This window comes from Pelobates fuscus, chromosome 1, assembly GCF_036172605.1.
Source record: "Pelobates fuscus isolate aPelFus1 chromosome 1, aPelFus1.pri, whole genome shotgun sequence".
NCBI lineage: Eukaryota > Metazoa > Chordata > Amphibia > Anura > Pelobatidae > Pelobates > Pelobates fuscus.
In genome coordinates, this window is record NC_086317.1 from 407,348,800 (window position 1) to 407,372,230 (window position 23,431).

Sequence of the window (23,431 nt, forward strand, 5' to 3'; positions counted from 1 at the left end):
TAGAAATATTCAAAACAATAATTATAAAAAGGGACAGTTTAATCAACAACATTTTAAAGGAAATGTTACACATAATGTTTTTTTAATGTTAGAGTGTTGCTTTAGTGGTTTTAAATTCAGGGCTTCCCATCAAACTTAAAAAAATAAGAAGCAGTGGGCGACAGTGCACGTGCTCAACAATCACTGCGCTCTGCAAATCTGGTACTTCTCATGGAGATATATTGAATCCAGCGCCCTCAGTGTCATCATGCTGTGTGTGATTATGCCGACAATGAAGACCATAAAAAAAAAAGAGGGAGATACTCTAATGCTTATCAGTCTGAAAGCCATCAGAGGTGTGTTCTCTGACATTTATATTAAGGTGTAGTGGTTCTGGTATTTAAACTGTCTCTTTAAATAAGCAATATGGATTTATTTTATATATGTGTCTGATGCACTTTCTGATTTGACTGATACATGGAGAAACTAAGTTTACTGGTGTAAAAGTTACCACTATATAGTCATATCATTTGATAAATATTGAAATTTGTTGTTTCATTATTTTTTTTTTGTAGGTGTTGTTGCATTTATTATTTTCAAATACCTTGAACATATGGAAGAAGGAAACCAGACTACTGTAAGCGAGTTTATCTTTTTAGGCATTACCAACGATCCAAACTTGCAAATATTCCTTTTCATTTTCTTCTCATTGATATATATTGTTACTGCTTTTGGCAATATCGGCACCATGGTTATAATCATGGTAATTTCTGACTTGCAAAGCCCAATGTATTTCTTTCTTAGTAACTTGTCTGCCTGTGATCTCTGTTATTCTTCTGTTGTCACCCCAAAATTGCTGCACGATATGTTTTTGCAGAATAAATCCATTTCTTTTATTGGATGTGCACTTCAACTGTTTTTTTTTGTATTATTTGCTTGCACTGAAGTTTACATATTGTCGGCAATGGCATATGATCGCTATGAAGCCATATGTCACCCTCTTCTATATATAGTAATAATGAACAGGACTAGGTGTATATTTCTTGTTACTGCTTTATATGCTGGTGGATTTCTCACTGCAGCAATTCACACCTCTACTACTATAACTTTGCATTACTGTGGACCTAATATAATCAAACACTTTTATTGTGATACCCCTCCTCTAATGGATCTCGCTTGTTCAGATCCATATATCAACAAGACCATTATTTTTGTTGTTGATTTAGTCCTAGGGTTTGTTTCAGTTATGGTTATCTTGGCTTCCTATACTTACATTTTTTTTACAATTATCAAGATTCAATCCATTGAAGGCAGACGAAAAGCTTTTCTGACTTGCACTTCCCACCTTTCGTGTGTTTTCTTGTTTTATGGGACAGTTTTCTTCATATACCTTTCTCCAGCCTCCAGTCATTCTGATTCGCAAAACAAGGTGGTCTCTGTTTTCTATACAATGGTAATACCAATGGTAAACCCAACCATCTACAGCTTACGGAACACTGACGTAAATGTTACTGTTGGAGCTTACATTAATAAACTATTCTCTTAATTGTTTTAATCACTTTATTAATGTATATGATGCGATGACCACAATGTTGTGCATTATACTTTATAGATACAGTTTGGAATAAGCTACATTTTTATGAATTTTTGAATGAGAGGAAACAAAAGAATACAACTTTCCTAGCTAAACACGGTAGCTCCTCCTTAGCTGTTAGGACAGGAATGATTAGAACTAGGTGATAAAAGCCCTCTGCCCCTGAGGTCCTCAGTTTGTTTCTAGCCCTAACTGAAAACCTAAGGATGTCTTATCTCTCTTAGATAGTGTTTTCTTTCTTTGTTTCACCTAATATCTTTAACATGGGTTATTCCATGAGAGTTCAGCCTCTCCTCTCGAAGGAACCAATAAATAAGACTAGGAGATTCAGTTGGTGCTTGATAAGATAAAATTACTTAACCAATCAGCCATTATGTATTAACTTTCCATCATGAGATTTACTGCTTGTTATGGTTGCCTCCAGGCTGGCTGGAAGTTGGACCATGGAAAGGATGCTCCTAGCGCTCACCAAAGGACCATCAGCACCGTAGACTACCATAACTACTGCGTAGACACCATAAGTACTGCAGACTCCACGAACCGCCGCTGCTAGGCTAGTATCTCGCCGTCTGCTATCCATCCTGGACCTACGATCAGGCTCCAGGTTCCAGTAGGTGAACCTCTTCTTTTTGTAGAGCGAAGCAGGATCAGGAACAAGAGCTCAGTAGCTAAGGGAGTATGAAGAGCATAGCAATCCCTGTAGTGATTATAGCCGTCCCCTACAAACATGAGTCAAGGCTGCAAGTTAGAGGGTCAAGTCATTCTGTTTTATTGGCACCCAAAGGGCTTTCTTTTATGCAGGCTTCCCTTAGATAGGACCACCCACAGGGTTTTACAGAACAGCCAATAACACACGTACATTACAGAAAACACTCCCAGCAATTACACACAAAATCCTCCCCCTCTGCCTGTAATATAATTATGGTACACAATACTTAACATACCGTATATACTCGAGTATAAGCCGAGTTTTTCAGCACAATTTTTGTGCTGAAAAACCCCAACTCGGCTTATACTCGAGTCAATAGTCTGTATTATGGCAATTTGCATTGCCATAATACAGACAGGGGCTGTGGGGGCTGTCAGAGCTGTAACTTACCTGTCCTGCAGCTCCTGTCAGCTCTCTCCTCCTCCGCGCCGTCCGTTCAGCACCTCGGTCAGCTCCCAGTGTAAATCTCGCGAGAGCCGCGGCTCTCGCGAGACTTACAGTGGGAGCTGACAGAAGAGCTGACCGGACGGCACGGAGGAGGAGAGAGCTGACAGGAGCTGCAGGACAGGTAAGTTACAGCTCTGACAGCCCCCCTCTCCTCCCCACTGAAGTACCAATGCCACTGGACCACCAGGGAGTAAGAGCCCCTCTCCATGGCCAGCTAGCAAGCAGGGAGGGGGGACGAAAAAAATAATAATAATAATAAAAAAATAATAATAATATTAAAAAATAAAATAATAATTAATAAAATAATTAATAATATAACAATCAAAATGCCCACCCCCACCAACACATGCATCACACACACACTGCACTCACACACACACTGCACTCACGCACACACACTGCACTCACGCACACACACTGCACTCACGCACACACACTGCACTCACGCACACACACTGCACACACACTGCACTCACGCACACACACTGCACTCACGCACACACACTGCACTCACGCACACACACTGCGCTCACGCACACACACTGCGCTCACGCACACACACTGCGCTCACGCACACACACTGCGCTCACGCACACACACTGCGCTCACGCACACACACTGCGCTCACGCACACACACTGCGCTCACGCACACACACTGCGCTCACGCACACACACTGCGCTCACGCACACACACTGCGCTCACACACACACTGCGCTCATACACACACACTGCGCTCACGCACACACTGCATTCATACGCACACACTGCATTCAATATATTCACACACTGTAAATAAATATTAAATTAATATACACACACACACAATGCACTCATACACACACACTGCACTCATACGCACACACTGCATTCATTATATACACACACTGTAAATAAATATTCAATTAATATAATTTTTTTTAGGATCTAATTTTATTTAGAAATTTACCAGTAGCTGCTGCATTTCCAACCCTAGTCTTATACTCGAGTCAATACGTTTTCCCAGTTTTTTGGGGTAAAATTAGGGGCCTCGGCTTATATTCGGGTCGGCTTATACTCGAGTATATACGGTAATTATCACAGGCAGGAAAAATACAGTTTTTATACACATACTATAACTTTAAAACCATACATCCAATCTCCATGAAAATATTTAGAATCAGCATACTTTAAATATAAACATAACCAAAAATCACACAAATCCCTCCAGTGGATAAAAAGTTAGATGGAAGTCCTTTATGACCGACCGCAAGCACATTTTCCTGCCCTAAACAGTTCCAAAGATTTGGGCTGTGCGGCCAGTCAATTTTATGCGGGGCCGTTCGTGCATTTGGCTCAGTATAACAGTGAGTTCAAACTGCCGAACGGGACTTAGTCTCTGTAGCTGAAAACGGAGTGTAGGAGAAGGTAAGGGTCAGCAGTGTTCGTTGAAATGTGTAGCTGATTTCAGTTCCATGAATTTGGCTACACATACCGCTGACCTCGTTCGAATGAACAAAGATGGCCGCCGCCACGTGTTGGTTTGCGCGAACTGCGGCCACCCAGCGTTCGGCAATTTACCTCCAGCAGGCTCCTAGTCTGGGAGGTAAATTGCCTGCAGACTTCCACTTCTGTGTGGTACTTGGTTCAGTAAGCCCCATTTACTGAACCAAGTGGGAGAAAGCCAGGAACACAGTATATTAAAGGTTTGGGGACACCGTCTTAAAGGGGCATTGTTAAACAAAGTCACTATGTCTCCAGACGGTTATTAAAGGGCCATACACACCCAATAAAAGTCCATAAGTTTTCAGGGGCACAATCTCCCAGGTGCCATAGTCAGGAGGAAGGAGGCTGGCAAATAGGCTTCTCCACAACCCAGGGAAGCGGGGCAATTTGTCATTTAAAGGGCCAGTTACAAATGGCAGTTTGTAACACTGCTCATAATTACTTAAAATAGAAATATATATGGATAACATTTGTATAGTAAATGAAGAGACTGGAAAACGGGATTACAGAAAGGTCCTCCCAGTTAACAGTCCCTATACCCGGAAGAGAGCTGTTCATTAATATAAGGCAGCCAATTGCCAGTATAGAACATAGGTGAAATATATGAAATAATAATACATTTTATTAGTTCCTCTTGAGGAGAATAAAATGAAATAAACGAAGAAATATAGTGACAAAAGTGTATAAAAGGTGCAATGCTGGCGCCAAAACGCGCATTGAGCTTTACCATAACCACTAGGTTTTTAACATAGGACGTCTAACTGCTTTGTGTGCACAAGAATAGGAGGGGGTGTCTGGAATACTACTATTAGGCTTTTAGCCTGCATTATGATAAATCATACTCCCAGCCTTTTTTTATAGCAATAATTAGTTACAGACTATAAGACAGAGTTGTATTACACTTAGTATCTTATACAAGTCAAAAGTTATTTGGGATACAAAGTATAATTTGGTGCTGCTATCACCAAGTGTGAACCACTCCAACACACAAGAAATCAATGTAGTGAAAGATAAAATTGTGGTGAGAGCACTCAAAACATGCAAAAGCAGTATTTTACCAGACTTGGTTCTGATGGGAGTATCTAAAACAATAAAACATGAAACACAAAAACATAGAGTAATATTGTTATAGAAAGTGTAAAATTATTGCATGTGACTGGTAAAACTCACATATTTCTGAGTCACTTTAACAAGCTGACTCAGACTTAAAGCTTGTATGGAGATGAAAAATCTTCAGCTTTGGACGTCCTGTATCGATAATATTGGGTCTTCACTAGGAAATACTTCTTCCAATTACTCCAGAAGGCAAGATCCAAAATAAAATTTTCTTTATTATAAAATAACTTGGTTAAAATAATTCTTAATCCAATACAGGTAAAAAGACCTTAAAAGCAGTGTACCACGACGCGTTTCGGCACTCACAGCCTTTCTCAAGTGGTCTAATCTTCTCATCTCCAAAATCTTCTTTAAATATGTTAGGATTTGGCGCCCTTTCGTCGGCGTCCCCTGTATCTTCCGCTTTCGTCATCTCTAAGCGTCTGTTGATTGCGTTGCGTCATGACGTCTGGCGCCTACGTCATCAGTCCTCGTCCAGACGTTTGTTTACGTCATGACGTCTTTTGGGCGCCGAACCCGGAAGTAATGTTAGCGCCATATTTAAAAGTCCAAATTCATATAAATTTACCAGTTTCTTATATTTTCCATTACAAAACAATAATATATATTAGTTAAAGAGTCAAAGTCATCAAATAAATTACTTGTTTTCCACATAAAACAATACTTTCACAGAGGGTTACTATGTACCTATTAGGAAAGGAAGAAAAAGAATGTTAAAATATTTTAAAATTATATATGCTAAAAAGGGGGCTTTTATAACTCATCAAAAAACCTTTTAAAATTACTAAGATGCATATGAAATAAATAAAATTATATCCATGAGTTTATCTCGAAATCAATATTGAGGCCATGAGGGGATAGTGATTCCAAATTAAAAATCCATTTCATCTCGTTTCTGCTGAGGAGACTATCTATGTCTCCCCCTCTCCAATGGGTTTTTACGGCCTCTATTCCTATAAATTCAAAACCACTAGTGTTTCCTCCTTGTAATTCTAAAAAATGCACAATGACTCTAAGCATTTTTTAGAAGTACATGGAGGAAACACTAGTGGTTTTGAATTTATAGGAATAGAGGCCATAAAAACCCATTGGAGAGGGGGAGACATAGTCTCCTCAGCAGAAACAAGATGAAATGGATTTTTAATTTGGAATCACTATCCCCTCATGGCCTCAATATTGATTTCGAGAAACTCATGGATATAATTTTATTTATTTTATATGCCTCTTAGTAATTTTAAAAGGTTTTTTGATGAGTTATAAAAGCCCCCTTTTTAGCATATATAATTTTAAAATATTTTAACATTCTTTTTCTTCCTTTCCTAATAGGTACATAGTACCCCTCTGTGAAAGTATTGTTTTATGTGGAAAACAAGTAATTTATTTGATGACTTTGTCTCTTTAACTAATATATATTATTGTTTTGTAATGGAAAATATAAGAAACTGTAAGTTTATATGAATTTGGACTATTAAATATGGCGCTAACATTACTTCCGGGTTCGGCGCCCAAAAGACGTCATGACGTAAACAAACGTCTGGACGAGGACTGATGACGTAGGCGCCAGACGTCATGACGCAACGCAATCAACAGACGCTTAGAGATGACGAAAGCGGAAGATACAAGGGACGCCGATGAAAGGGCGCCAAATCCTAACATATTTAAAGAAGATTTCGGAGATGAGAAGATTAGACCACTTGAGAAAGGCTGTGAGTGCCGAAACGCGTCGTGGTACACTGCTTTTAAGGACTTTTTACCTGTATTGGATTAAGAATTATTTTAACTAAGTTATTTTATAATAAAGACAATTTTATTTTGGATCTTACCTTCTGGAGTAATTGGAAGAAGTATTTCCTAGTGCAGACCCAATATTATCGATACAGGACGTCCAAAGCTGAAGATTTTTCATCTCCATACAAGCTTTAAGTCTGAGTCAGCTTGTTAAAGTGACTCAGAAATATGTGAGTTTTACCAGTCACATGCAATAATTTTACACTTTCTATAACAATATTACTCTATGTTTTTGTGTTTCATGTTTTATTGTTTTAGATACTCCCATCAGAACCAAGTCTGGTAAAATACTGCTTTTGCATGTTTTGAGTGCTCTCACCACAATTTTATCTTTCACTACATTGATTTCTTGTGTGTTGGAGTGGTTCACACTTGGTGATAGCAGCACCAAATTATACGTTGTATCCCAAATAACTTTTGACTTGTATATTGCACTTTATAAACACTCCAATTTTGGGATCAAGTGTGTATTATCAAAATGTCAATTTTCAACCTGCGTAAAAGGTGGCAGAAAGACATGAATAAAAAATTTGGCTCATTAGACGATGAAAAATGGGAAAAAATTCCTGATAGAAAGAATGATGAGCTAAAAGAAATTTGTATAAATTTAGAACGATTACTTATAAATAGTGATGTACCGAACTGTCCGCCGGCGGACAGTTCCCGGCGAAATTAGCTTGTTCGCGTTCGCCGCGGCGGGCGGACACATGCGCAGTTCGATCCGCCCCCTATTCATCATCATTGGGCAAACTTTGACCCTGTGCCTCTCGGTCAGCAGACACATTACAGCCAATCAGCAGCACTCCCTCCCTTCCACACCCTCCAACCTCCCTCCCAGCATCCATTTTCGATTCATTCGGAAGATGCATGCTTAGTGAGAGGAGGGAAAGTTTAGCTGCTGCTGATTACATAGGGAAATTGATAGCTAGGCTAGGGTATTCAGTGTCCACTACAATCCTGAAGGACTCATCTGATCTCTGCTGTAAGGACAGCACCCCTAAAAGCCCTTTTTAGGGCTAGAACATCAGGCTGCTTTTTTTTTTTTTTTTTTCCTGTGTAATGTAATTGCAGGTGCCTGCCTGCCAGCCTGTGTGTCAGGCTCACAGCATATACTGTGCCCACTTGCCCAGTGCCACCACTCATATCTGTTTTAACAATCGGTTAAGCTTTACATTTAAAATAAAAATTTTTTTTCACTGTAATAAAAGAGCAGTTGCCTGCCTGCCAGCTTCTGTGTGAGGTTGGATGCCTTGCCCATTTGCACAGTCAGTGCCACCACTCATATCTGTTTTAACAATCGGTTAAGCTTTAGATTTAAAAGAAATAATTTTTTTTCACTGTAATAGAAGAGCAGTTAGTTGTCTGCAAGCATCTGGGTGTCAGGCCTACTTCAGCGTGTGCCCTGCACAACCCTGCCAGCGTGCTTTGACAGTTGCCAATCATATCTGCTGTCTCTTTAGCGTGCTTTTACAAAGAAAAAAGGTTTCCAGTGTAAGCTAATAGCAGCCAGTCAGTGTCCTTCAAGCGGCTCTGTCAGGCCTTCCTTCAGCGTGTGCCCTGCACAACCCTGCCCGCGTACTTTGACAGTTGCTAATCATATCTGGTGTCTCTATAGCGTGCTTTTACAAAGAAAAAAGGTTTCCAGTGTAAGCTAATAGCAGCCAGTCAGTGTCCTTCAAGCGGCTCTGTCAGGCCTTCCTTCAGCGTGTGCCCTGCACAACCCTGCCAGCGTGCTTTGACAGTTGCCAATCATATCTGCTGTCTCTTTAGCGTGCTTTTACAAAGAAAAAAGGTTTCCAGTGTAAGCTAATAGCAGCCAGTCAGTGTCCTTCAAGCGGCTCTGTCAGGCCTTCCTTCAGCGTGTGCCCTGCACAACCCTGCCAGCGTACTTTGACAGTTGCCACTCATATCTGGTGTCTCTATAGCGTGCTTTTAAAACCAAAACTTTGTTTCCACTGTAATAGAAGAGCAGTTGCCTGCCTGCCAGCTTCTATGTGAGTTTCACAGTGGATACTGTGCCCTCTTGCCCAGTGCCACCACTCATATCTGTTTTTACAATAGCTTAAGCTTTAGATTTAAAATAAATAATTTTTTTCACTGTAATAGAAGAGCAGTTAGTTGTCTGCAAGCGTCTGGGTGTCAGGCCTACTTCAGCGTGTGCTCTGCAGACCTGTGCCAGTGTGCTTTGACAGTTGCCACTCATATCTTGTGTCTCTATAGCGTGCTTTTACAACCAAAATTTGTTTTTCACTGTTATAGATTGAATAGCAGTTACTTGTCTTCAAGCGGGTGTCTCAGGCCTACTTCAGCGTGTGCTCTGCAGCACTGTTCCAGTGCACATTGCCAATCATATCTGGTGTCTCTATAGCGTGCTTTTAAAAACAAAATTTGTTTTTCACTGTTATAGATTGAATAGCAGTTACTTGTCTTCAAGCGGGTGTCTCAGGCCTACTTCAGCGTGTGCTCTGCAGACCTGTGCCAGTGTGCTTTGACAGTTGCCACTCATATCTTGTGTCTCTATAGCGTGCTTTTACAACCAAAATTTTTTTTCACTGTTATAGATTGAATAGCAGTTACTTGTCTTCAAGCGGGTGTCTCAGGCCTACAGTGTGTGCTCTGCAGAACTGTTACAGTTCACATTGCCAATCATATCTGGTCTCACAGTAGCTTGCACGCATAGTACCACTAATCCCCCAAAAAATGACAGGCAGAGGCAGGCCACCCCGCAGGGGCCGTCGTGGTCGTGGTGCTGTGATTCCCTTTTGCCCTAGAATAATGCCCAGTTTTCAGAAGCCACGTACCCTGAACTTGAAAAGTTCTGAGGACATAGTTGACTGGCTAACACAGGACACCCAATCTTGTACAGCCTCCGCTCGGAACCTTGACGCACCATCCTCCTCCAGCTTAGCTTCAGGCACCTCTCAAGATAGCACTCACCCGCCTGCCGCCACCACCAAAACTAGCACCACAGCCGCTTTACTTGGTATGTCAGAGGAGTTATTCACACACCCGTTTGAAGAAATGAGTGATGCGCAACCATTATTGCTAGAGGATGTAGATAACAGGGATATGTCTCAGGCAGGCAGCATTAAACACATGGAGGTACGGTGTGATGATGATGATGTTGTACCCGCTGCTGCTTCCTTTTCTGAATTGTCAGATACAAGCGAAGCGGTTGATGATGACGATGCGTCCATGGATGTCACGTGGGTGCCCGATAGAAGAGAAGAAGAACAGGGCGAAAGTTCAGATGGGGAGACAGAGAGGAGGAGGAGGAGACCAGTTGGAAGCAGGGGGGGGTCGTCGCAAGGAGCTAGTGGCACAGTCAGACAGCATGCATCGGCACCCGGGGTCAGCCCGACAGCACGCCAATCAACGCATGCTGTGTCCACCACCAGAATGCCGTCATTGCAGAGCTCAGCAGTGTGGCATTTTTTTTGTGTGTCTGCCTCGGACAACAGCGATGCCATTTGCAACCTGTGCCAAAGGAAACTGAGTCGTGGGAGGTCCAACACCCACCTAGGTACAACTGCTTTGCGTAGGCACATGATCTCACATCACAAACGCCTATGGGATCAACACATGAGTACAAGCAGCACGCCTACTCTAAGCCGCCATCCTCCTCCTGGTCCAGCATCTTCAGCCACGTCAACCACTGCTGTCCTTCTTGCCCCCTCTCAACCATCCGCCACTCCGTCTCCCGCCTTGAGCAGTTCCCGCTCATCTGCCCACAGTCATGTGTCTGTCAAGGACATGTTTGAGCGTAAGAAGCCAATGTCACCAAGTCACCCCCTTGCCCAGCGTCTGACAGCTGGCTTGTCCGAACTATTAGCCCGCCAGCTTTTACCATACAATCTGGTTGAGTCTGAGGCGTTCAAAAAATTTGTAGCTATTGGGACACCGCAGTGGAAGGTACCCGGCCGGAATTTCTTTTCACAAAAGGCAATCCCCAACTTGTACTCGATTGTGCAAAAGGAAGTCATGGCATGTCTGGCACACAGTGTTGGGCAAGGGTCCATCTGACCACTGATACCTGGTCTGCAAAGCATGGTCAGGGCAGGTATATCACCTACACTGCGCATTGGGTAAACCTGCTGACGGCTGACAAGCAAGGAATGCGTGGCATTGCAGAGGAGTTGGTGACACCACCACGAATTGCAGGCAGTCCTGCTGCCACCTCCTCCTACTCCATCCTCTTCCATAACCTCCTCGGCTGAGTCCTCTTGTGCCGCTGCTTCTTGCTCCACATCAACGGCACCCCCCCAGCTCCCCAGGTACTATTCCACATCCCGGATACGGCAGTGTCACGCCATCTTGGGTTTGACTTGCTTGAAAGCAGAGAGTCACACCGGACAAGCACTCCTGTCCGCCCTGAACGCACAGGTGGAAAAGTGGCTGACTCCGCAGCAACTGGATATCGGCAAAGTGGTGTGTAACAACGGAAAAAATTTGAAAGCGGCATTGAAGTTGGGCAAGTTGACACATGTGCCGTGAATGGCACATGTGTGTAATCTGATCGTACAACGCTTTGTGCATAAGTACACAGGCTTACAGGACGTCCTGAAGCAGGCCAGGAAGGTGTGTGGCCATTTCAGGCGTTCCTACACGGCCATGGCTCACTTTGCCGATATCCAGCGGCGAAACAACATGCCAGTGAGGCGCTTGATTTGCGACATCCCTAAACGTTGGAATTCAACACTCCTAATGTTCGACCGCCTGCTCCAACAAGAAAATGCTGTTAATGAATATTTGTGTGACCGGGGTGCTAGGACAGCCTCTGGGGAGCTGGGAATTGTTTTGCCACGTTACTGGACGCTCATGCGCAATGCCTGTAGGCTCATGCGTCCTTTTGAGGAGGTGACAAACCTAGTCAGTCGCACCGAAGGCACCATCAGCGACATCATACCATTTGTTTTCTTCATGGAGCGTGCCCTGCGAAGAGTGCTGGATCAGGCTGTAGATGAGCGTGAAGAGGAAGAGGAAGAGTTGTGGTCACCATCACCACCAGAAACAGCCTTATCAGCATCGCTTGCTGGACCTGCGGCAACGCTGGAAGAGGATTGTGAGGAAGAGGAGTCAGAGGAGGATTGTAGCTTTGAGGAGGAGGAGGAGGAGCAAGACCAAACACAACAGGCATCCCAGGGTGCTCGTTGTCACCTATCTGGTACCCGTGGTGTTGTACGTGGCTGGGGGGAAGAACATACCTTCAATGACATCAGTGAGGAGGAGGAACGGGAAATGAGTAGCTCGGCATCCAACCTTGTGCAAATGGGGTCTTTCATGCTGTCCTGCCTGTTGAGGGACCCTCATATAAAAAGGCTGAAGGAGAACGACCTGTACTGGGTGTCCACGCTACTAGACCCCCGGTATAAGCAGAAAGTGGCGGAAATGTTACCCAATTACAAGAAGTCAGAAAGGATGCAGCATTTGCTAAATAAATTAAAAAGTATGCTTTACACAGTGTATAAGGGTGATGTCACAGCACAACGGGAATCTAACAGGGGGAGAGGTGGAAGTCATCCTCCTCCTCCTCCTCCCACGACCACGCCGGCAAGGACAGGACACTTTAAAGACGTGTTGTTGATGGAGGACATGCGGACCTTTTTAGGTCCTATGCATCTCCACAGCCCTTCGGGATCCACCCTCAGAGAGCGACTCGACCGACAGGTAGCAGACTACCTCGCCTTAACTGCAGATATCGACACTCTGAGGAGCGATGAACCCCTTGACTACTGGGTGTGCAGGCTTGACCTGTGGCCTGAGCTATCCCAATTTGCGATAGAACTTCTGGCCTGCCCCGCTTCAAGTGTCCTGTCAGAAAGGACCTTCAGTGCAGCAGGAGGTATTGTCACTGAGAAGAGAAGTCGCCTAGGTCAAAAAAGTCTAGATTACCTCACCTTTATTAAGATGAATGAGGGATGGATCCCGAAGGGACTGACACTGGGCGATACATTCGATTAAAAAAGGCCTGATGAGATGAGCTGCCTTGGGCTAAAAATTGTCCACACGCTGCTGTATTTTAGCTCTGAATGACGTTTGACTTGCGTGACTTATCCGCCACCAACTAGGGTTCAAGCCGCCATGTTTTAGGGCACTTTCTGCCTGTGAAACAAACATCAATTTTTCTGGACGCTGCTACAGCAGCGGCTGCAACAATACCAAATTTTTCAGGCATGTGTACATGCCTAATTTTTAGGCCCACTGGTGCAAGTGGACTGATTACAATTACAGGGCCTCTAAAGAGTCCTGTATTGTTATTTGTCGTCACTACCTTCCCGCGTCGGGAGTGGGTCATTTGCGCCCCTGCTGCCTTCCTTGCATGTGGTAGCTGTTTGTCAGGGATTTGTCAATCCATATCTGCCAAGTGACCCTATGTAGGGGGAACAGTCCCTATTCTGCTCTGTGTCAGTGTGTATCATGGTCTCTGTGGACAAGGAACAGTCTCTATTCTGCTCTGTGTCAGTGTGTATCAGGGGTTTTGAGGACAGGTGTCAATCCATATCTGCCAAGTGACCCTATGTAGGGGGAACAGTCTCTATTCTGCTCTGTGTCAGTGTGTATCAGGGATCATTAGGACAGGTGTCAATCCATATCTGCCAAGTGACCCTATGTAGGGGGAACAGTCCCTATTCTGCTCTGTGTCAGTGTGTATCATGGTCTCTGTGGACAAGGAACAGTCTCTATTCTGCTCTGTGTCAGTGTGTATCAGGGGTTTTGAGGACAGGTGTCAATCCATATCTGCCAAGTGACCCTATGTAGGGGGAACAGTCTCTATTCTGCTCTGTGTCAGTGTGTATCAGGGATCATTAGGACAGGTGTCAATCCATATCTGCCAAGTGACCCTATGTAGGAGGAACAGTCCCTATTCTGCTCTGTGTCAGTGTGTATCAGGGATCATTAGGACAGGTGTCAATCCATATCTCCCAAGTGACCCTATGTAGGAGGAACAGTCCCTATTCTGCTCTGTGTCAGTGTGTATCAGGGATCATTAGGATAGGTGTCAATCCATATCTGCCAAGTGACCCTATGTAGGGGGAACAGTCTCTATTCTGCTCTGTGTCAGTGTGTATCAGGGATCATTAGGACAGGTGTCAATCCATATCTGCCAAGTGACCCTATGTAGGAGGAACAGTCTCTATTCGGCTCTGTGTCAGTGTGTATCAGGGATCATTAGGATAGGTGTCAATCCATATCTGCCAAGTGACCCTATGTAGGAGGAACAGTCCCTATTCTGCTCTGTGTCAGTGTGTATCAGGGATCATTAGGACAGGTGTCAATCCATATCTGCCAAGTGACCCTATGTAGGAGGAACAGTCCCTATTTTGCTCTGTGTCAGTGTGTATCATCGATCATTAGGATAGGTGTCAATCCATATCTGCCAAGTGACCCTATGTAGGGGGAACAGTCTCTATTCTGCTCTGTGTCAGTGTGTATCAGGGATCATTAGGATAGGTGTCAATCCGTATCTGCCAAGTGACCCTATGTAGGAGGAACAGTCTCTATTCTGCTCTGTGTCAGTGTGTATCAGGGATCATTAGGATAGGTGTCAATCCATATCTGCCAAGTGACCCTATGTAGGAGGAACAGTCCCTTTTCTGCTCTGTGTCAGTGTGTATCAGGGATCATTAGGACAGGTGTCAATCCATATCTGCCAAGTGACCCTATGTAGGAGGAACAGTCCCTATTCTGCTCTGTGTCAGTGTGTATCAGGGATCATTAGGATAAGTGTCAATACATATCTGCCAAGTGACCCTATGTAGGGGGAACAGTCCCTATTCTGCACTGTGTCAGTGTGTATCATGGTCTCTGTGGACAAGGAACAGTCTCTATTCTGCTCTGTGTCAGTGTGTATCAGGGGTTTTGAGGACAGGTGTCAATCCATATCTGCCAAGTGACCCTATGTAGGGGGAACAGTCTCTATTCTGCTCTGTGTCAGTGTGTATCAGGGGTTTTGAGGACAGGTGTCAATCCATATCTGCCAAGTGACCCTATGTAGGGGGAACAGTCTCTATTCTGCTCTGTGTCAGTGTGTATCAGGGGTTTTGAGGACAGGTGTCAATCCATATCTGCCAAGTGACCCTATGTAGGGGGAACAGTCTCTATTCTGCTCTGTGTCAGTGTGTATCAGGGCTGGGCTTTGAGGACAGGTGTCAATGTTAGGTGATGTCTGCCCTTTATGGATTAAAAGCAGACTCTGCATCAACTGTGCAATTTTCCATGGGAGTTTTGCCATGGATCCCCCTCTGGCATGCCACAGTCCAGGTGTTAGTCCCCTTGAAACAACTTTTCCATCACTATTGTGGCCAGAAAGAGTCCCTGTTGTTTTTAAAATTCGCCTGCCCATTGAAGTCAATGGCGGTTCGCGCGGTTCGCCGGTTCGCGAACATTTGCGGAAGTTCGCGTTCGCCGTTCGCAACCGAAAATTCCGGGTTCGCGACAACACTACTTATAAAATAAATGAAATACAGATGGGAAGTCTTTACATTAGAAAGATATGTTGACTTGAAAATTGCACCTAGAGGCGTAAGATTTTATAAATCCCCCACTTCAGAAAATGAAAGTGAAAGGTTTAAAGAAGCCTGGGATGGAGCTTTAGAATCTTTTGCTAAACAAATGATTATTGTTATTATTGAACAACGCACCTTAAGTTTACACCAAATAAATGAGGAAATTAATGATATTCAGAAAAAACTTGAGCCATTTCTAGAAATGGAAGAGTTCAAGTTTTTAATGGAAAAAACCATAGAAAAAATTAAAAGTATAGAAAATAAGGTGATTGAAACTAAGAAGAGAACTCAAAAGAGATCGAGAAGATTATATAAAAGGCCAAATTAAACCACAAAAAAAGAAATACAAAAATAATAAACAAGACAATGGTAAGAAAAATTTTACAAAACAAGAAGATAGACTATTACAACAATCATATAGAAAACCCTATAGAGAAAGATCCACTCATAATGTAATTAAACAAAGAGAGGAACAAAATCAAGGGTGGATTCAAGTTAAATCTAGAACAAGAGACAGGAACAATTCATTTAGAAAGAACAATTATGAGAGAATTCCCAAGCAATATTCACCAGATAGAAATTATAGAAAGGAGACACAAATTTCAAATAGATATAGTCATCTACAACAAATAAATGACGATGACCTTTTTTTAGGCCAAACCATGACCAGAACAAAGGGAGGTACAATAGTACAGACCCCAACAAAAAGGAGACGACAAGAAGAGGGGATAGAAATAAGAAAGGAAGAAAAAAGGAGGAGGGAGGAGACACTCCCAAAAAAACTACAACGGATATAGGAATTTTTAATTTATCTGATGTAGTTTTGGAAGAATCACATAAAAAAGTTTTAAGTTATGGTTTTAAATTTGCACCAAGCTGTGACATAGATAAATTCGAAACATTTTTGGATATTAATAGATTCATACAAAACTATGTTTGAAAAAATTATTTGATCAAAATCTAATAAATAATGAGGAAAAAAAAGAAGAAGATAATAAATTTAAACATACCACCCTTAAAAATAAATCAAAATTTTTCCCAAGCCACTTAAAGTCAGATGCTATGAGAGTCTTTGAAAAGGCATGCACTAGTGAATTGAGAAAAATTAAACCTAACAAGGGACAACAGAATAATCTAACCAAAAGTGAGAGAAAAGCATTACAGGATTTGAGAAAAAATTCCTCTATTGTGATAAAAGCCGCAGATAAGGGCGGGGGGGGGGGGGGGGGGGGTTGTAATATGGAAAAAAGAACAATACCTTAAAGTAATTTTTGAACAACTACAAGATAAAGAGACATATCTAGTACTACCAAATAACCCGTTAGAAGATATAAAAGAAAAGTTGAGTGTATTTATAAATCAAGGGCTAGAGCTAGGACTACTAAATAAAAAGGAATATGACTTTTTAGATGTTAAATTCCCCAGGATCCCGGTTTTATATGTTTTACCAAAAGTTCACAAAAACACAGAAAATCCCCCGGGGAGACCTATTATTTCGGGAATTGGTTCTTTGCTATCACCCCTATCACAGTTTTTAGACCAATTTTTACAAGATCCAGTAAAGAGATGTCCTTCATACCTCAAAGATACCATGTCACTTTTACAAATTTTAAATAGTTTTAAATGGGAAGAGGGTTTTATTTATGGTGACTTGCGATGTCAGCAGCCTCTACACCATTATTGAACATGAAAAGGGTTGTGAGGCTGCTAGGCATTTTTTAAGGAAGGATACAGATATGGAACTCGAAAAGATTGATTTTATCATAGAGGGCATCCAACTGATTCTTTTAAACAACTTTTTTTGGTTTGAAAATAATTTTTATCTGCAAACCAAGGGTACGGCCATGGGGACCAGATTTGCCCCGAGCTATGCAAACTTATTTATGGCGTTTTGGGAGGAATCTGTAATTTTCTCAAGGCCAGAGCTCGGGACAAATCTGGTCCTCTATAAGAGATACATTGATGATATTTTTTTAATTTGGAGAGGTACGCAGGAATCCCTAAATAGTTTTTTAAATAATTTAAATATTAACAATTGGAATATTAATCTAACATGGGAAATTAGCTCCGTGAAGGTTAATTTTTTTAGACCTAAGTATTTATATAGAGGATAATAGGCTAAAAAGTAAAACCTTTTTTTAAGACTGTAGATGTTAATAGTTTTATCAATCTTAAAAGTTGCCATTTTAAACCTTGGTTAACCAATATACCAAAGGGCCAATTTTTAAGATTAAGACGCAACTGCACAGAAGACGAACAATATGAGGAACAAACAAAGATACTTATTAACCAACTAGTGGAGAAAGGATACAATCAAGATTCTCTAAATAATATTAAAAATGAAGTAGGACAAGAAATAAGAGAAAACATTTTAAAATATAAGAAAAAGGAGCAAAAGGAGAATAATAAGATTGTACCGGTTATTTTTAACTTTAGTTCCCATAGTAAAAAGTTACAAAAAATTATGAAGGCAAACTGGCACATCTTAGAACAAGATGACAGTCTACAACAATATCTAGGGACACAACCCAAAATGATATTTAGAGGAGCGAAAAATATCAAACAAACTTTGACTTCAAGCTTTTTAGATAGGGAAAAAACCCCTCAAAGTGTATCCATGTTTAAAAGAGAAAAGGGTTTCTACTATTGTGGAAGATGTAGAGGTTGTACCCTAAGAAAAAATAAAAAAGTCACCCATTTTACTTCCTTCCAGAATAAAAAAACACATGAGATTAAATCATTCATTACATGTAACTCAAAAAATGTGATATACATGATAATATGTCCCTGCGGCATACAATATATTGGGAAGACATCGAGATTATTGAAGATAAGAATTAGGGAACATGTGTATAACATAAATAGAAAATTTACTTTGCACAATGTCTCTAAGCATTTTTTAGAAGTACATGGAGGAAACACTAGTGGTTTTGAATTTATAGGAATAGAGGCCGTAAAAACCCATTGGAGAGGGGGAGACATAGTCTCCTCAGCAGAAACAAGATGAAATGGATTTTTAATTTGGAATCACTATCCCCTCATGGCCTCAATATTGATTTCGAGATAAACTCATGGATATAATTTTATTTATTTTATATGCCTCTTAGTAATTTTAAAAGGTTTTTTGATGAGTTATAAAAGCCCCCTTTTTAGCATATATAATTTTAAAATATTTTAACATTCTTTTTCTTCCTTTCCTAATAGGTACATAGTACCCCTCTGTGAAAGTATTGTTTTATGTGGAAAACAAGTAATTTATTTGATGACTTTGACTCTTTAACTAATATATATTATTGTTTTGTAATGGAAAATATAAGAAACTGGTAAATTTATATGAATTTGGACTTTTAAATATGGCGCTAACATTACTTCCGGGTTCGGCGCCCAAAAGACGTCATGACGTAAACAAACGTCTGGACGAGGACTGATGACGTAGGCGCCAGACGTCATGACGCAACGCAATCAACAGACGCTTAGAGATGACGAAAGCGGAAGATACATGGGACGCCGACGAAAGGGCGCCAAATCCTAACATATTTAAAGAAGATTTCGGAGATGAGAAGATTAGACCACTTGAGAAAGGCTGTGAGTGCCGAAACGCGTCGTGGTACACTGCTTTTAAGGACTTTTTACCTGTATTGGATTAAGAATTATTTTAACCAAGTTATTTTATAATAAAGAAAATTTTATTTTGGATCTTGCCTTCTGGAGTAATTGGAAGAAGTATTTCCTAGTGAAGACCCAATATTATCGATACAGGACGTCCAAAGCTGAAGATTTTTCATCTCCATACAAGCTTTATTTTTTTTTTTTAGTATAAATTCTTTTATTTAATTTCTTACACACATACATTTAACACTATGACTACATAAGTCCAATACTGTTTTAACATGATTAGCACATTTAACACATTTACATAATACAAGATACAAAATACAAACACAATACAGTGTTATCTGCCGGGTCAGGCATTGAGAGGGGATATATCATTAACTCATAGCTCTAATTCTTTCTGAGCTCAGGTAAATCCTAATATGCTTTATGGCCGATTTTCAATTTTGTTGAGCCACCCTTGCCATAGGTCTCTCCTTTTGGGGGCATTCAAATATGGGATGCTCAGATCTCTCTCCATCATTGTCTGAAGACGGATTTGGTCCTTAATCGTATCCCAATTGGTCGTTTGGTTTGATTTCCAATTCCGTGCTAAGACAATTTTGAATGCAATAAAGCAGTGAATAACAAAGCATCTGATACTATAGACCATCTTTGGCCAGTGCATGTGTAGCAAGACTATCTCAGGTTTCATTTCTAACTCTATTCCGGTTATCTCTTTTATGAATCTTAGCATTCTCTTTATAGAGCTCTGGATTTTTGAACAACTCCACCAGATATGGATAAATGAGCCTACTTCTTTATCGCATCTCCAACATTTAGAAGATACCCCTGGGTACATCTGGGACAGCTTACTGGGGACTAGATACCATCTATAGATGGCCTTATAGTAAGATTCTAATAGATTTAAGCATTGGACCTGTCGGCGAGTAATATTTATGGCTTTACACCACTCATCCTGATCTAACGGACATTTCAGATCACTCTCCCATTTAGTTTTCTGAGGGAAGCTAACCACTTCATTCATGTTTCTTATAGCTTCTATTGCTTTAGCTAGGACTTTTGGTACATTCTGGTTTGAGAAAATGTTTTTTATCATCATATACGCTTTTCTAAGATCCTTGCTAAGGTGTTTCTGCAGGAAATATTTAAGTCTCAGGTACGTAAATACTTCTCGCTGGGACAGATGGAATTTCTGTACAATAATATCAAAAGGCAATATGTTAGCTGCACCTAATATCTGCGAGACTTTATATATTCCCTGGGTTCGCCAGCTATCTAGAGAGATGTCCCTCATATTAGCTTCTATTGTTCTCAGATTTGCTGTATCCAAAATCGCATGTTTTAGAGACATTTTCATTTTGATTTCCTCCCAGACTGGCACCATTTGAGCCCATATAATATTATTTTTGATATCGATCTCCATTTTACCTAAAGGTTTTGTATTCCATAATATGCCCTCTGCACTTTTTAGACCTAAATCTTCCATTTCCATACAAAACCAGCTTTCTTTCCTAGCCGTCACCGTCTGGGACCTGTACATATGTGTAATCACGTTTGCCCAGTATATAACTCTTATATTGGGAAAATTTAATCCACCGTCCTTGGTTTTTAGTGATAGGATTTTCCTGTTTATTCTATTTTTCTTACCTTTGTTAATAAAGTTCTCTAGATTATTCTGTAATAATGTCAACCAACTATCTGGAACCCTGAGTGGAATCATTTGAAATAAATAGTTCCACTTAGGGATAATATAGGAGTTGATGACATTAATACGACCCCACCAGGTAATCTGCGCACTTCTCCAATCTTTGAGTAGTAAGTTTGTGCTTTTTAACAAGCTTAAGAAATTTTCTTCCATCATTCTCTCTATATTTTTCGTAATGGTTATTCCTAAGCAGTCAAACTTCTGAGGTGCCCATGTAAATGCATAGAGATTACTAATTTCCTCTCTTGACTTTTTATCTAATTCAATGCTCATCACGACTGTTTTTTCATTGTTAAGTTTATAATTTGCTAGTTGGCTATACTGTCTAACTTCTCCCATCAGATGTTTCAGAGATCTAACTGGGTCGGTGATTGTCAGAAGGATGTCATCCGCATAAAGACTAATTTTTAGTTCTTTTTCTCCTATTTTGTATCCCTTTATATCTACATTGTTTCTAATATTTTCCGCTAAGGGTTCTACTGAGAGGATGTATAATAGAGGTGAGAGCGGGCACCCTTGTCTGACTCCATTATTAACTGATACCCAATCTGAACATACATTAGGGCCTACTATCCTAGTAGAAGGGTTTTTATATAGGGCCATAATTCCTCTTATCATCCAGCCATCTATTCCATAGGCTTCTAGGGTTAGTTCTAAAAACTTCCAGTTTAGCCTATCGAAGGCTTTTTCTGCGTCGACTGCTAGGGTCATAAGAGGAATATGTTTCTTGTTAGCGTTGTCTATAATACTTATAATTCTTCTTGAATTGGATCCCACCCATCTATCTGGTATGAAACCTATTTGGTCATTATTGATAAGAGTTTTAATAATACTTTTAAGGCGGTCTGCCAGGATGGATGAGAATATTTTTACATCTGAATTGATTAGAGAGATGGGGCGGTAGCTAGATACTACAGCTGGATCTTTTCCTTGTTTCATGATGGGAAGCATGTTTGCTCTTGTCATCTCTTCCGGGAAGCTACCTATTTTCACTGCGTCATTAAACGCTAGTGCTAGATGTGAACTCAAAATAGATTTATAAGTATGAAAAAACAAATTAGAAAACCCATCTGGGCCTGGTGTTTTTAGCTTCTGGGTTTTAGATATAGCCCTAATCACCTCGTCCTCTGTAATCCCTTTGTTCAAACTATCCTTCTGAATTTGATCTATTTTTTTTAACTTTGTACTGGTTAAATATTCCTTAATCTTTATTACAGAGGTTTCTACGGGAAGATTGTATAATGACCCGTAGTAATCTCTGAAACAGTCTCCAATCTCTTTTGGATTTATATAGGTATTTGAGTTATATACAATCTTGGATATGCGCGCCTTAGCCTGTTGTTTCCTCAGCTTATTAGTTAACAACTTGTCTGTTTTATTTCCTCTACAGTAGAATCTAAGTTTTAATTTCTTTATATTATTTGCTATCTTAATATTCAGACATTGTAAAATATTTTTTTGAACTTCTGCTATTCTTCTACCTCTCTCCATAGTAGGCTCATTTTTATTATCAGTTGTAAGCTTATAGAGTTCAATATGCAGGTCTCCTAGTCTTTTTTCTTTACCTTTAGCTTCATGATTTAGCTTTATAAGGTAGCCTCTTATCACTGCTTTGAAACAGCACCAAGTGTTGAGATTTGAGGTATCCAAAGGGTCATTCTCCTCAAAAAAGCATTTTATCAGATTCTCCAGCTTGGACTTGCTATGTTTGTTAAATAGCTAATAATTATTTAGTTTCTAAGTTGAGTTACTTCTAGCTGTCAAATTGTCTTTTAGTTCAAATATATATACTATGGTCCGACCAGACGTTTTCTACAATATCTATCCTAGTCAAGTTATCTACTAGATTCATATTTCCCCAAATCATGTCAATTCTTGAGTATGTGTAATATACTCTCGATAGATGAGTATAATCTCTTACATCCGGATTTTGGAGGCGCCAGACGTCAAATAAATCATAATTGTTTTTAGTGTTGGTCAAAGAACTAGCGTTTTTAATTACTGCTTTATTCAGTGAGCTCCCTTTCAGCAGTTTTTTATCTTTTTGTGGATCCAGTATGCAATTAAAGTCGCCCGCCACTATATATATCCCTGTTTTAACCAAATCCGCTTTGTTTAATATTTTCTTTAATTGGGAAACTGGAGCCACATTCGGAAGATATAGGTTAATTATGGTGAATTTCACGTCATTTATCTTCGCCACCAAAATCATAAATCTGCCTTCCGTGTCTAAATCCTGATAGAGTTTCTCCCACTTAACTCTGTCCGAAATTATCATTGCTACACCTCTTTTCTTTTTATCTTTCATGGATGCATGTAGGATAATTGGAAACTTATTCCCTCCCCATGTGGGTTTCTCATTTTGTCTCCAATGTGTCTCCTGGACTAAGCAGATATCAATCTTTTCTTTTATCATTTGGTTGCGTATCATAGATCTTTTATGCATAGTATTTAGGCCCTGAGCATTTATAGACAGAAACTTAACCA

At 40.7% G+C, this 23,431-nt stretch overlaps 1 protein-coding gene across 1 annotated transcript; it reads left to right on the plus strand.

Moving 5' to 3' along the window:
* Positions 1–565: 565 nt before the first annotated feature.
* Positions 566–1,525, plus strand: LOC134576822 (olfactory receptor 5G9-like). The gene has a single exon (XM_063435551.1). The coding sequence runs from the start codon at positions 593–595 to the stop codon at positions 1,523–1,525; it is 933 nt and encodes a 310-aa protein (XP_063291621.1). The 5' UTR covers positions 566–592.
* The last annotated feature ends 21,906 nt before the right edge of the window (positions 1,526–23,431 follow it).

Bases quoted from the DNA above. Each gene is read 5' to 3' on its own strand.
- LOC134576822 (XM_063435551.1), top strand. From the start codon at position 593: ATGGAAGAAGGAAACCAGACTACTGTAAGCGAGTTTATCTTTTTAGGC.